Here is a 14,103-nt window from a genome sequence, read left to right as displayed (position 1 = left end):
AGCCTGGTCTATAGAGTGAGTTCCAGGACAGCCAGGGCTACACAGAGAAACCCTGTCTCGAAAAAACAGAAAAAAAAATTATTAACAGGGATCTCACTAAAATGACAACAAAAGGACACACCACAAGACTGCCTTGGCTACAGGAGAAAAAGAATTCTGAAAGAGGAAACGGCTAAATTTTAACAAACAAGCAAAGAAGCCACATGCACAAGGCCAATAAAAAACAAATTCCCTATTGAATTCACATTTCTGCCTGCATAGACAGGGGCAAATAACAAATTATATATAGGGACTAGGGAGGGAAACAGCTCAGTTAAGAGTAAGGCTGCTCTTCTAAAGACCGAGGTTCAATTCCTAGCACCCTCGGAACAGCTATCAACCACCAGTCACTCCAATTGCAGGGGATCTGACATTCTCCTCTGGCTTGTGGTGGCACCAGTCATAAATGTGGTGAACATACAGGCATGCTGGAAAGGCCAAACCTACTCCATGTTGGGACCAGCCTCCATCTTAAAGAAAAAAAAAAGCCTAACAACTTAACCTGCAGGAGAACCCAAGCTGTACTCACATACCAGGAAGGACCCCATGACTTGTCCATGGCCCATACCCCAGAGTTACTCCCTAGCTACTTCCTAGCCACAGTTAATCAAAGATTGGTCTGATTGTTTCAGACATATGTTCAGACCATTTGTGATTTTATATGGTCTTGCTTGAGAGTGCCCACCTGTTAGCCTGAGCTTGTAAGAAAGAGACCCTAATGCTATTACATTGTAAAGCTCCTTGGTGGTCTTTTGGGGTTCATGAATGCTTCCTGGCACAACAATGTAAACAAAATACCCATTCACATAAAAATAAATAAAATTTCAAAACAAAACAAAAAGTATAGTGTTAAACCTCACCACTCTGTATGCTAACTAAATTTTTTTAATTATAAAGAACAAGTAACTATAGAAAAAACATAAAGTTCCTCGTAGTTACCTACCTTGGCTTGCTTTTTGGCTTGCTTCTTTGCTTTTTTCTGTATGTGCTTGCTTGTTCCTGAAGGAAGATCACTCCTTGTTTTCATGTAGCTGTCATCTTTCTCTTCTTCACTGTCTTTATCTTCCTCCATTGTCTTTTTCACATTTTTATCATTTATACTTTTCTTACCACTCTTAAAATATGGAGAAAAGCAAAATATCACCACTACTACTTGGACAAGGAAAATTCATGTTGTCTAATGTTTTTTACTCCCTTATTTTTAATTCCCACAATATATAAAAAGTTATATAAAGGTCAGGCATGGTGACACACACCTTTAATTTCAGTACTCAAGAAGTAGAGGCAGGCAAATCTCTGAGTTTGAGGGCAGCCTGGTCTACAGAGCTAGTCCATGACAGCCAGGACTGTTACACAGAGAAACTCTGTCTCAAACAATATCACATGCCAAGACACTATGAAACAAAACAGCCATAAGGCCATCAGGGGGTGAAGAGCTGGCTCTCAGTTAAAAAGGAGCACCATGTCAAGTGACTCACAACCATACATATTTCTAGCTCCTCCACGGTTTCACAGGCATCTTGCAGTCAGTTACACATACCCCTACACAAATATACATATATACATACATATTATCTCAAAAAGTCAGTATTACATGTAAGTATATTAGAAAGGAATGTAATGAATTTTACTGGCTACCTGCCATAGCATGTTGTATATATGTCTTTTTGCAAACGCACTTTGTGTAAGTGGTTTCTATATCACACAACAGAATTCCTCTTTATTTTTGTCTTTTTCTGCATGTGAATGATTGTTTTAGGGAAAGTAAAGTTATTTTGGTAAGATTTTAATTATTCTAACCAATAGGGAAAAGGGTTCTTAATTCAAACAAACTTGAATAATGACTTATTCCATATTCATTCACTTATTCAGAAGTTGGGTGCTCACTGGTGTCAGCCTTGTTGGCCTGGAACTTCCTATATAGACCAACCTAACTTTAAATTCAGAGATTTGCTAATTTCTGCCTCCCCAGAATTGAGAGTAAAGTCATAGGAAACCACACCCAGCAACTTGTATTTTATAGCAACTTAAAAGGAATCCAGTTAATATGGTATAAAACTGAGATAACCATTTCTGTTTAATCTTTATGGATTAAAGACTACAGGAGGGCTGGAGAGATCACTCTGCGGTTAAGAGCACCGACTGCTCTTCTAGAGGTCCTGAGTTCAATTCCCAGCAACCACATGGTGGCTCACAACCATCTGTAATGGGATCTGATGCCCTCTTCTGGTGTGTCTGAAGAGAGCAATGGTATACTCATGTACATAAAATAAATAAATAAATCTTAAAAAAAAAAGAAGAGTACAAGGGACTTGTGGTCAGCTTTAAATATAAAAAAGTTATTTTAATAGGAAAAAATACTTCCCTATGTGAAATACTATCAAGATAATACCTACAAAGAATTCTAGATTCTTTGTGACACAACTTTTTAATAAAGAATATAACCCTTTTTCTTTTCAAATCCGTAAAGTGATTCCATCTCTAATAGACACTGGGAAATTTCTCAATGGACTGGCTAGAAATATATAGATCCTTAAAAGATGTTCCTCATAAAATCCTACAAAGACAAAATAAACACAAAAGGAAATAAACCTTGTTTGATAAAATAGAGTAAGACTTACCTGATCATCTAAAACTGGGAGAGACAAATCAAGGAAAGATTCATGCACCAAGGAGACCTTAACCAACCAGAGGCAATGTAAAAGGAAAAGGGAAAAATCATGTTACACCTTCCTATAAGATTATCCTCATCCAGCAGAGAAAGACTTTCCCATTAAGCACCACCCAAGGGTGAAGGGTAGAAGGTGGGATTTAATAAGCAAAGGATTAAGAAACTTTAAAGAGGACTGGAGAGATGGCTCAGCAGTTAACAGCTCTGACTGTTCTTACGGATGTCCTGAGTTCCATTCCCAGCACCCACACGGTAGCTCACAACCATCTGTAATGGGATCCAATGCCCTCTTCTGGTGTGTCTTAAGAAAGTGACATAAAATAAATAAATATTGAAGTAAAAAAATTATAGAATGTTGAAGACCTTGAGCTGGGGCAGGAATTTAAAGTTATTGCAATTTATTACAGATTCTAGGGGTAATATATTTACAGTGAGTAAGCATGCACATCAATAAAGAGTACTTTTGTGAGGGCTGGGCATAGAGGTACATAATGCCAGCACTCAGAAGGTGAGGCTGGATAACTGGTGAGTTCCCAGCCAACCTGGGCTACACAGCAAGACTTCATCTCAAAACAAACTGACAATACCACTCTAGTGGTAAAGAATTAAATAAACACTGGCAGCTGCACATTTAATCAGATACGTCTGTATCTGTATTAAATGTATTAGAAAAGACTGGAGACCCACCGTCCTCCGTGTCTAGGCCCACCCCAGGACACCCACTTACAGTCCTGCACTCGTCACACATGATTGTACTAGTCAGCTCGCCACCAAAGATGCGGTCCACAAAACTTGGGATTGTCTTTTTCTTTTCATAATCTATAACAACAAAAAAATTACAATTATTTCTTAAACTTAATGGGGAAAAGTTTAAACAACTTATCTAAATTTTCATTTTTAATTTCCTGTCCCTAAACATTTTTCTTCTATTCATAATTACCAGTGTTACATTTGTAAGCTGTGGGAGTTAACAGTACATATTCTACCAGTGAGAATACAATTACCTTTTTTGAAATGATGTGTGTGTGTGTGTGTGTGAGCGTGTGTGCGCACCTGTCAGTGGACTTACATTATCATCTGTCAGGAAACAAGGTCAGACTCTGCTAGTCAGTACTATCATCCTTGTTCCAGCACTACCGTTTGAATACAGCCAGTACTGATAGGAGATTGCAGTCCAAAAGAAGAATATATATATAACTTGGTTTATGAGCTCTAAAAGTGAATTTTATACTTAAAAACGAAACAATACAAAAGCGCCCCTGGGAACTATCAGGCAAAATGTTCTGTTTGATTTTCTATAGTCCTATTAATACTTTTGACATGTTTAATTTAATATCTAATCACTTAATTTTCAAAATACATGAAATGTATAAACATTACCCCAGTGGTATTGCCCACATGCAGAAAACTACTTTTACACCATACGGTTGCAGTATCACTATTTTGTTACTAGGCAGACTCTAGAGCAAGCTAAGAAGGCAGAGTGGTTATGAGCTAACTGGAACCTAAGCTTTAATGCTGTATCCTTGGTCACTGTGGCCACTCACATCTTATAAAAATTGAATCAAAATCAAATGTAGTTCTTGTGTTTCATTAGGCATGTGTCAAATGCTCAGCAGTTACATGTAGGCAGTTATGTCCTTATAGGAGAGCATGCAGGAAAACTGCATCATCATATTACATTCTATGGACAAAGCCAAGTGCAATGGCTCACACCGAAATTCCAGCACTCAAGAGGCTGAGGCAGAAAGATCTGTGAGTTTTGGACCAGCCTGAGCTAGAGTGTCCTAAATCCTTAAATGATACACAAGGGCTAAGACAGCTTTATGATTAATAATCATGATTAATGATAAGTCAAACTAATGCCATTCACTTCCTGTTTGTTAATTAGAATTAGTTTCAGAAAAATAAAATTGTAATGCTATCTTAATTCTATCTTTATAGATCTTAATATATTAATGCATAAAAAGAATATAATATAAGTTAGTTTTCCAAAATATTTACTGCTGGAGGACTAATTAATTTTTGAAATTCAATGATGACATGGATAAATTGTATTTAAAATAATTCTGGGTTTGAAATATATGTGCCAGTAATCTTGTCCAAAGGTACAGAAGAATTCAACCATAGCGTTTTAATTCAAAAAGTCAGACATTACCTTTAACTTTATTTTTTACTTCTTCATCCAATTTTTCAGTAGAATTACCAAATGCTTTAAGAATTCCTTTACTCACTCTCTAAAATAATAAAATGAATATATATATACTATTAAATTTTAAAGTTATTTTCCTTAGAAAATATGTAATAAATTAAAGAAAGGAGTAAGATGTAGCTCCACAAATTTACTGAGGTAATCACATTGTCAAGATTAATTCAAGGAGCTGAAGAAAACTATGCCTCTTAAGCCTATAAAGCAAATCTGAATACAGGGATGGTCTTAGCATTTCAAGACCTTAAACCTATTCAACACCACTTATTAGGACACAGCATTTCAGGAAAACACTGAGATACTTAGTGCTAGTGAGGCTACACCAGAACCAGCTCCAGCACTTACTGTGCTGCTGTGTCATTACTGAGTGACTTGAACTAAGTATGGGACATCTCTACACCAGCCTAAAGAGTAATAAAATAGCCTACTCATAGGATGGCTGCAAGAACTACAAAAGGTAGTTCATATGAAACACAGAACTGCCTGGTTTAAATACAGAATTAAATGAGTTATTATTTCTGATACTAATGCAATTAATTAAACTCGAACCTCTAAAATGCATTATATATCCTGGTAATTAACAAAAGTGTTTAGTTGAAAAAAGCATCCCCTGACTCTTACTAAAGTGAAAATACTTCCCAGACTCAGCACTTGTATTAAACCATACTCAGAAAGAGTATGCTGCAACAAGGACTGTCTGGGGAGAATTTTTTCAGTGTTCTGCATCTCTCCTCGTGAAGTCTAGTGTAGCAGAGTCCTTATTGCTGCAGTAAACTAACCAAACAAATCTCCATGTAAGAGAATCATTCTAATCCTGGTCACTTATCCCAATGAAGAAACATTGGCTGGAAACCCTGGTATAAGTAAATGTTTAAAAGCACAACAGCCTCTGGGACTGGTAGGAAATGGCAAGTGAGCCAATGAGATTACAAACAAGATTCTCAGAGTATGCTAACTTGGTGTTCTTCCGCTCTCATGCCATCCAGTAGGTAGCGAAGCAGCTCCTGGCTGTCTTGTTGCTGGTACCCTTTAAAACGTGTTGCTCTAAAGAAAAAAAAAACGCAGAAAAGCAGGATGAGTCTACTACATTACAAAGCTACTTATAAAGTCTTAAAGTAACGGTGTCATAGAGTTTTCTCAAAAACTGTGTCAGCTGTAAGAACAGCCTAGGCAGATATTTTATTGCTTTTAAATTGCCATGAACTATGCTGATGCAGTTGGCTCTCTGATGCTATCAGTCCTAAACCTTTCTCAGTATCTCACTGACACACTGACAGCACAGACAAGTGATACTCACTTTTTACAGACCTGAGAAAAGAGCTCTTTAGGTGTCACAATTCGCTTTTTGTTCTCTTGCATCTCATTCAGAAACTGGCTCATGGCTAAAGTAAGAGGACCTGGAGGCTCAAGGTTTACTTCTAAAGGTTCCTAAAAGTAGGAATAAAAATAATCCTAGTCAAACACTGGAATCATTTATTTAACCAGTATGTAACAAGCCAATGATACTGATGGAGCTGACCAATGAAAACATCCAAAATGTACATCAAGAGCTATAGAAACTTTCTGCTCAAAAATTCAGCTCTGGGCCAGCTAAAAAGTTCAGTGGTTAAAGTATCTGCTGACACCTGAGTTCAATCCCCAGAACTCTATAAAAGTTGAAGGTAAGAATCCACTCCATAAAGTTTTCTTCTGACCTCCATATTTATAAAGAAGATACCTACAAAACAATTTTTTACATGCATTTATTTTGTATGTATTGTAGTACATACACATGCTGTGCTGTGACAAGTGTGGAAGTTAGAAAAAAATGTCTAGGGAGTCAGTTCTCACTTTCCACCAAGTGATTCGCAAGGACTGAACTTACATTACCAGGCTTGGCAGCAAGTGACTTTAACTACAGAGGCATCTTTCTGGGTCAATTATTTTAAAAATCTGGCTCAGTATGATGAGATACACCTCTAATCCCAGAGCCTAGAAAGCTGAGACAGAGGCCTGCCAAGACTTGAGGTCAAACTTAGGTACAAAGAAACTGTTAGGCCAGCTGGAACCTATCTTACACTGAATACTCTCAAAAATAAAAACAATGGTAAGCATCATCAAATACATACTGTTAGTGCCAAATCAGGTGGCTCTATTTTTACAATTGTTCCAGACATCTTCACTTCTTTTAGTAGTTCTCTAAGCACTGGTGTTTGTGACAAGTTCTACAATGCAGGATGAAAACAAAGGGGCAATTATATTGTGAAGCCATTCAAACATTAAGTGCTCAGTCTACCAAAACAGAAAACTACAACCAGCATTTCAGTTTTCATCTCTATGCTCTTTCCCGAATGCTCCTGGCTCGTGGAATCAGGTCTGAGCACACACATCACTTCAGAGCTGTTTCTCCTGCTATGACTAGGGTGGAAATAATGGCTGTTCCCACATCTCAGCAGTAATTCTCATGACCACTTGCTACCACGCCAACTACACATGTCATTCTGTACCAGGCTTCCCTCATGAAAGCAGGGGCCAGGACTGTCTGAAACTCAGCATGCTTGCCAGTGCATGCTGTAACATTTGTTACACAGGATTCACACAGGGAGGCTACTACTCAACATTAAGTTTCAGAGCTTGAGGGAGAAGATAACTTTGTCACCTGCATAACTGCATTGAAGAAACAAGTATTCCCCAAATTACTGAGTCCTTTCACGGTTATCTGCGAAGTAGAGTCCATGGGACTATTTTCTTTAGCCATGTTTTCCGATTTCTCTCTCTCTTGTTCATTTTTACTCTCTTTCTCCAATTTCTTATTTTCAAGCTCAATGTGTCCATTATTTTTCTCTGCTTCAAAAAGAAGAAAAAAAGGAATATGCCCATGCCAAATATAAAGTTACATTTAGAAAATCATAATATATTTTTTCATTTTAAGTAGTCTTGATTATTGGCATAAATTTGACTGACACTTAATAAGTAGTAGTAAGCTCACAGAAGTGACAAGCATTCAGAGCTGATAATATACATGTTGGACAAGTCTAAAAGTAGCATACGCTCTGATATGAAATCTTCTATTTATTACATAAATATTCCTGTACATGAATGTATTGTACCATGTAGAATTAGAGCACAGAAAATGTGACCATAATATATTTAAATGAACTCTACTAACCAAAAATCAATTCTGACATAACTAAACAACTGTGGCTTGAAAAAGGTACTTCTCAACAAATGTAACTAAACAAGCTTAAAGCAAACACTATACACAATACCAATTCATTCAATTCTCGGGAAGTATCTAAGAACCTGACCATTAGAAAATGGACAAAATGGCACAAATGCTAAATAAATGCCAGGTGGTAGTAGCTCACACCTTTAATCCCAGCATTTGGAAGGCAAAGACAGGTGGGTTTCAGTGAGTTTCAGGCCAGCCTGGTCTATACAGCTAGTTCCAGGACAGCTAGGGCTACACAGAGAAACCTAGTCTTGAAAAACCACAGGTAGGTAGGTAGGTAGGTAGGTAGGTAGGTAGGTAGGGAGACAGACAGATGCCTGCCTAGCATAAATCATGCCTAGGGTTTGATTCCTAGTTCCTCATAAAAATGAAGAGTGATAGTGTATATCTTTGTAAGCCCATTACTTGAGAGGTAAGAACAGGAGGATCAAAAGTTCAGTGCCTTCCTTGTCTACATGTAGGTCAGTAATGGCTACAGAAAACCCTATCTCCAGCCTGCCATGGTGGCATATGCCTTTAATCCCTGTATTTGAAAGGCATAGGCAGACAGAGTTATATAACTTCCAGGTTTATGTGTAGCCAGGGCTACAAAAGACCAGAGTCACCAAAACAAAATAACTTTATCGAAAACTCAATGTGTATATGTGTGTGTGTTCATTTTACTTAACAGACAGACTGAATTTTTTTCTATTATGTATATATCACACTATAGTATAGTTAAGTCTATAGGTATTCCTTAAAACCAAGAAATCAGGCAAGCAATCTTCACTCTCCTTCCAGTCCTCCAATTCCAATCCCCTAATCTTATCCCCAGCTGTGCAGACCATCTGCTGTGGCCTCTTTCTGGCCTGTCTCCATTCCCATGGGCCTAGGCAGATCTACAGCCTTTCTCCCACATCCCATCCCTTTGTCTTAGCCTGACAAGAGCAGGAGGCACTTCCTGGAAATCCTCTGGCCCAGAGAATCAGGGAATCAGGAAAGGTGCTCTTCACTCTCCAAGCTGTCTTTCAGTTTCAAATCCCCAGTCCTGTCCCCAGCTTTGGAGAAAACAATCTGCTGTGGCCTCTCCTTCCTGTCTCCCCCATTCCCAGGGGACCATGTAGACCTTCATAGCGCACCCAGCTTTCCTCCCTCTTGTGGGCCCTCTCAGCATCATCCCTTGTTAGCCCAAACCTATTCCTTTGTGTCGTCTCCCAATATCTAGAAACACTTTCTACTTAGGATCCAAAGTGGCCACACCTGACAGGGTCTCAAGCACTACTATGAGGCAACCCTCAGGCACCCCAATCTCCTGAGATTCCAGAGCACGGGGCTTGGATAGGTCTGCACCAGATGGGGTCCCATTTCCCAGAGTGGAAGTAGACACATGACCCATTCCTTAACCCAGAAGCTATCTCCAATTGATAACTATTTGTCAATGAAAAATCAGCCTCACTGGGAAAACACACCACTCTGAAAGGCAGGCCCCGTGCCAAGCAGTACATAGATAACCAACACAAAACATTTCTGAAAGCTGTCTTCTAATGCTTTATGAGAGCTTTTCCTCCCTCACTTACAGACCCTTTGAGTATTCATTATGATTTCTAGTTTCTGTGTATGTGGGCACGTGCATTTCTGCATATGTGTTTCTTGTGCTTTTCCTTTGGCTAAATGTTTTGTTTGCTTTGTCCTATTCCAGTTTGTTTTTGGTTTATCTTATTTTTTTTTAGTCTTCTTTAGATTCTAGTTTGTTTTCTAAGGATAGATGAAGGGTACAGATTTGTATGGAAGGAGATAGAAGAGAATCTGAGAGGAAAAACTGTAATCAGAATATAATGTATTTTTAAAAAAACTATTTGCAGCCAGGCAGTGGTGGCGCATGCCTTTAGTCCCAGCACTTGGGAGGCAGAGGCAGGTGGATTTCTGAGTTCGAGGCCAGCCTGGTCTACAAAGTGAGCTCCAGGACAGCCAGGGCTACACAAAGAAACCCTGTCTCGAAAAACCAAAAAAAAAAAAACCAAAAACAAAACAAAAACAAAACTATTTACAATAAGAGAAAAACAGAAAAAGAAAATCCTTTTAATTTCATCACACCACACACAGACACACAAATATAAACACACACACTCACAAAAGGTCTAGTGAGTAAGCTCTTAGGCCGGAGTTATGAGACAAATGCCTTTGACTTTTAATGACCTTTAATGACCAGGCTTTTTATCACATATGACTACATCATTTTTCACAACCTATTTAACTGTAACACCAAAAATGGTTTCTCAGTTTTAAAACAGGTCATAGCTAATATTACCTGCTATGTGCAACACTGGTGGTAACGCATTTTACCGGGTGTGGGTCATGGGCCTATAATCCCAGTAAACAGAAGGCTGAAGCAGCTGACTCACAAACTCAAGGCCAGCCTGACCTACCAAAAGATCTGATCTCAAAAAGTAAAAGAATGGCTGGCTGGACACGGTGCTGCATGCCTTTAATCCCAGCAACTGAGAAGCAGGAGGAGTCTCTGTAAGCTCAAGGCCAGCTTGGTCTACATAGCAAGTTCCAGGATAGCCAGGGCTATATATAAAATCTGGTCTCAAAAAAAAAAAAAAAAAAAAATAGGGAGTTGGGGGGGGGGAGTAAAGAAATGACTATATAAAAGCAGCTTCACAAATCCAACAGTGCCATATCTAGTGAGAAACATATTGGTTTGGGGTGTTTTACCTGGTTTTGAAGTTGTTATGCCAGCTTGTTTTCTAACATAATCCACCACTTGGCCCAATCGGTTTGAACTACAGTATTTGACTTCCTCATCACATTTATAACACCTATAACCAGAGGAGAAAATTGACAAACTGACAACTACAAGAGAGAGAGACAAACCATAACTGTCAAATTATTCTATTAAAAACAAGGAAAGTAGGGCTGGCAATGGCTCAGTGGATAAAAGTGCTTGCTTCAATATCCTGCAACCTGACTCCAACTCCCAGAACCCAATGGAGGAGAGAACTGATTCCCCACACTTGCACTATGGCAAGCCTGCACAACAGGGCTGACACATGCACATATACATGTACAGATAAACACATCACCACTTAATAATCTAAAAATTGTAGAGAGAAACTGAAAATAAAAAAACAGTTTCCGTGAGGACTGGAGAAACAGCTCAGTAGTTATGAGCATGCATTGTTTTTCCAGAAGACCCAAGTTTGGTGCCCAGGACCCACGTTGGCCAGCACAAAACTACCTGTAACTCTAGCTCTGGGAATACTGTAACTCTGGCCTCTGCAGGTACCTGCCCTCATGAGCCAAATCTACACACAGACATACATATACGGAGTTCAAAATAAAAATAAGTCTTAAAAATATGTTTTAATACAACTGAATATACATTTCAAGCCTGGTTTATTAATAAAATTTACCACAATTCCAGCTACATATAAGTAGAATGAAAATTCCAAAGACAGGGTATATCATTAAGATGAAAAGATGTAATTTTTTCCCCATATAAGGTTCTAGGAATGGATCACAGTCTCATGCATGCTAGGCAAGTGCTCTATAGCTGAATCACTCTCTTAGTCTTTTCTGGCCTGAGGGGATGGCTCAGTATATAATAACACTTGCCACAACCTGAGAAATCGGGGTTTGACACCCTATATGCCTGCACTTGCCGGTAACTCCAGTATTATCCAGTAGAGGCCCCTGGGTAGCCAGCCAAACCAATCAACCAGCCAGCCCCAGCCAGCCAGCCAACAAACAATAACTCAATCACCTTCCCCTTCTGTGGGAAAGCCTGTCTCACACTGTAAGGTGGAGAACAACAGAAGGCACCATTGGCCTCCGTACACACAACATGCACACCAATATGTATGGACTACAAAGTCTTGTGCATACATCATTTAAACTATAGGCCAATGCCAACAAATTAACAAAGTTTACAAGTGACAGATGATATTCAGAGGAATACTGCTGTAAAGACAGTTTTTAATGAAATAAAAATCAGTTAATATTACAATTTAGGGGCTGGAGAGATGGTTCAGTGGTTAAGAGCACTGACTGCTCTTCCAGAGGTCCTGAGTTCAAATCCCAGCAACCACATCGTGGCTCACAACCATCTGTACTGAGATCTGATGCCCTCTTATGGGGTGTCTGAAGACAGTTACAGTGTACTTACATATAATAAATAAAACTTTTTAAAAAATATCCTTCTTTAAAAAAATTACAATTTAGAAGACACAACACCACAAATGGCCTGACAATGGTTTTGTGGAAATTCATTATCTTTTTACTACATTCTCATGTATTTGAAATGTGTATTTCCTGTCCCTATCTTTAAACTAAAACCCAAGTCTACAAGAAAAGACACATGGAGGCAATGATTCTACGCCTTCTGTGTATTCATCTTTCTGCCATGCAATATTACATGACAAACACATACACGTTTACTTTTCTGGCTCTTAAACACTTTGCGCAGATTCATTCTCTAGCACTTTAAATCATCTCCAGGCAACAGGAAAAAAGAGTTGAAGCTCACCAGACGCTCCAGTTGTCTAAGCTAAGCACCAGATAGTGAGGCTCGGATCTTGGTGTTGTGTAGTGCTTCAAGGCATGCTGCTCCTGAGAATCTCTGCCACAGCCCTAGGGAGTAATAATTATAAACCTCAAAGCCAAATACTCACCAAATTAATTCATAACCCGTCATGAATATAGAAGTACGTCAAGAACTTTGTCATTCTTACAATTTCAAAAATAAGATAGCTCACCAGGGAATTTGCTTCCCCAGGACCTACTAGAGAGAACATATTCCTTCTAGCTGTCTTCTGACCTCCACTGTGGAACATCTGGGCACGACTCCTCTCTTGCTTATGCATACACATATGCACACGAAATAAATACAGATAAAACATATAGACTTTACCGAGTCTGGATTTTTTTTTTGAAACTTAAATATCTATAAGCAACTGAGGATATTCATGGAAAAGGGCATTTTAGCACTAAAATTACTCTTCCTTTTCAACTACTTGTACTTTCCAGTCCTCATTAAAACACATCAACATAGTGGTAGGACATTTGAGTCGTGCAACAAGGGCCTGGCATTTACCCACTGCACACACCCACACACTGCAATCAAATCACATAAATCACATCTCTGACCCCATAAGAGCCTCTGAACAGGCTCTCCTCAGCTCAAGTACTGTTCAACTCAAAAATATAAGTTGTTCTTTTAAACTCCTGAACAACAACCCCCCAAACTGTAGTGACCCTCCTTTCCAATTAACTCCCATGTTCTCGTATTTGGAAAAAATGTACTCAGTACTTTCACAGCTGTAGAAGTTGGTTCAAGTTATTCCATTAGTCTTAGAATCCTTCACCATCAGCAGGGCAGTGGGGGCGCACACCTTTAGTCCCAGCACTTGGGAGACAGAGGCAGGTGGATTTCTGAGTTCGAGGCCAGCCTGGTTTACAGAGTCAGTTCCAGGACAGAGAAACTCTGTCTTGAAAAGGAAAAAAGAAAAAAAAGAAAGAAAAAGAAAAAAGGAAAAGAAATGCAAACAAACAAAAATTTGAAAAAGAAAAAAAGAAATGCAAACAAACAAACAAAAATTTGAGAAAAAAAAAAATCCTTCACCATCACTGCCACCTGAACAAACCCCATTCACGGACCTTGCTTAAATCTTCCTCCCCAAGCAGCTTAACTTTATCCACTTATGAAAAAAACCCTATCTTCTCCATAAAAAACTTCCAGAATTTTGGAATGCCAAGAAGGGTGCAAGTGGTACTGTGGAAACAACTAGACAAGAGCAATAAAGCATATCCACGTGATACTGAGATTGATCTGTACTTTAGCTGAGAAACAACTCAAAGAACAGTATATCATACAGACACCCCACATACCACAGACATACCATACACACACCAGACACACCACACACACACCAGACACCCACACACCACACAGACACACCACACACACACCAGACACCCACACACCACACAGAC

The 14,103-nt window shown here is 38.9% G+C and overlaps 1 protein-coding gene across 2 annotated transcripts in view; it reads right to left on the bottom strand.

Annotated features, from left to right (window-relative positions):
* Usp16 (ubiquitin specific peptidase 16) overlaps window positions 1–14,103 on the bottom strand; it is a 29,572-nt gene that overhangs the window by 6,716 nt on the left and 8,753 nt on the right. Inside the window, exons 4-13 of one of the 2 annotated variants that reach the window (XM_028756358.1) lie at window positions 12,638–12,741; window positions 10,828–10,931; window positions 7,558–7,745; window positions 7,028–7,123; window positions 6,217–6,347; window positions 5,876–5,963; window positions 4,869–4,947; window positions 3,438–3,529; window positions 2,661–2,717; window positions 983–1,153 (exon numbers count right to left, since the gene is read on the bottom strand). In XM_028756358.1, the coding sequence (XP_028612191.1) occupies window positions 983–1,153; window positions 2,661–2,717; window positions 3,438–3,529; window positions 4,869–4,947; window positions 5,876–5,963; window positions 6,217–6,347; window positions 7,028–7,123; window positions 7,558–7,745; window positions 10,828–10,931; window positions 12,638–12,741 (1,110 nt within the window). The remainder of the gene's footprint in view (window positions 1–982; window positions 1,154–2,660; window positions 2,718–3,437; window positions 3,530–4,868; window positions 4,948–5,875; window positions 5,964–6,216; window positions 6,348–7,027; window positions 7,124–7,557; window positions 7,746–10,827; window positions 10,932–12,637; window positions 12,742–14,103) is intronic. The other variant, XM_028756359.1, reaches the window with a different exon arrangement.

The sequence above is a fragment of the Grammomys surdaster genome, unplaced genomic scaffold, assembly GCF_004785775.1.
Source record: "Grammomys surdaster isolate TR1022 unplaced genomic scaffold, NIH_TR_1.0 126118, whole genome shotgun sequence".
Taxonomy (NCBI): domain Eukaryota; kingdom Metazoa; phylum Chordata; class Mammalia; order Rodentia; family Muridae; genus Grammomys; species Grammomys surdaster.
The sequence above is the reverse complement of the archived record's forward strand: the minus strand, read 5'-3'. Positions and strand labels throughout refer to the sequence as shown.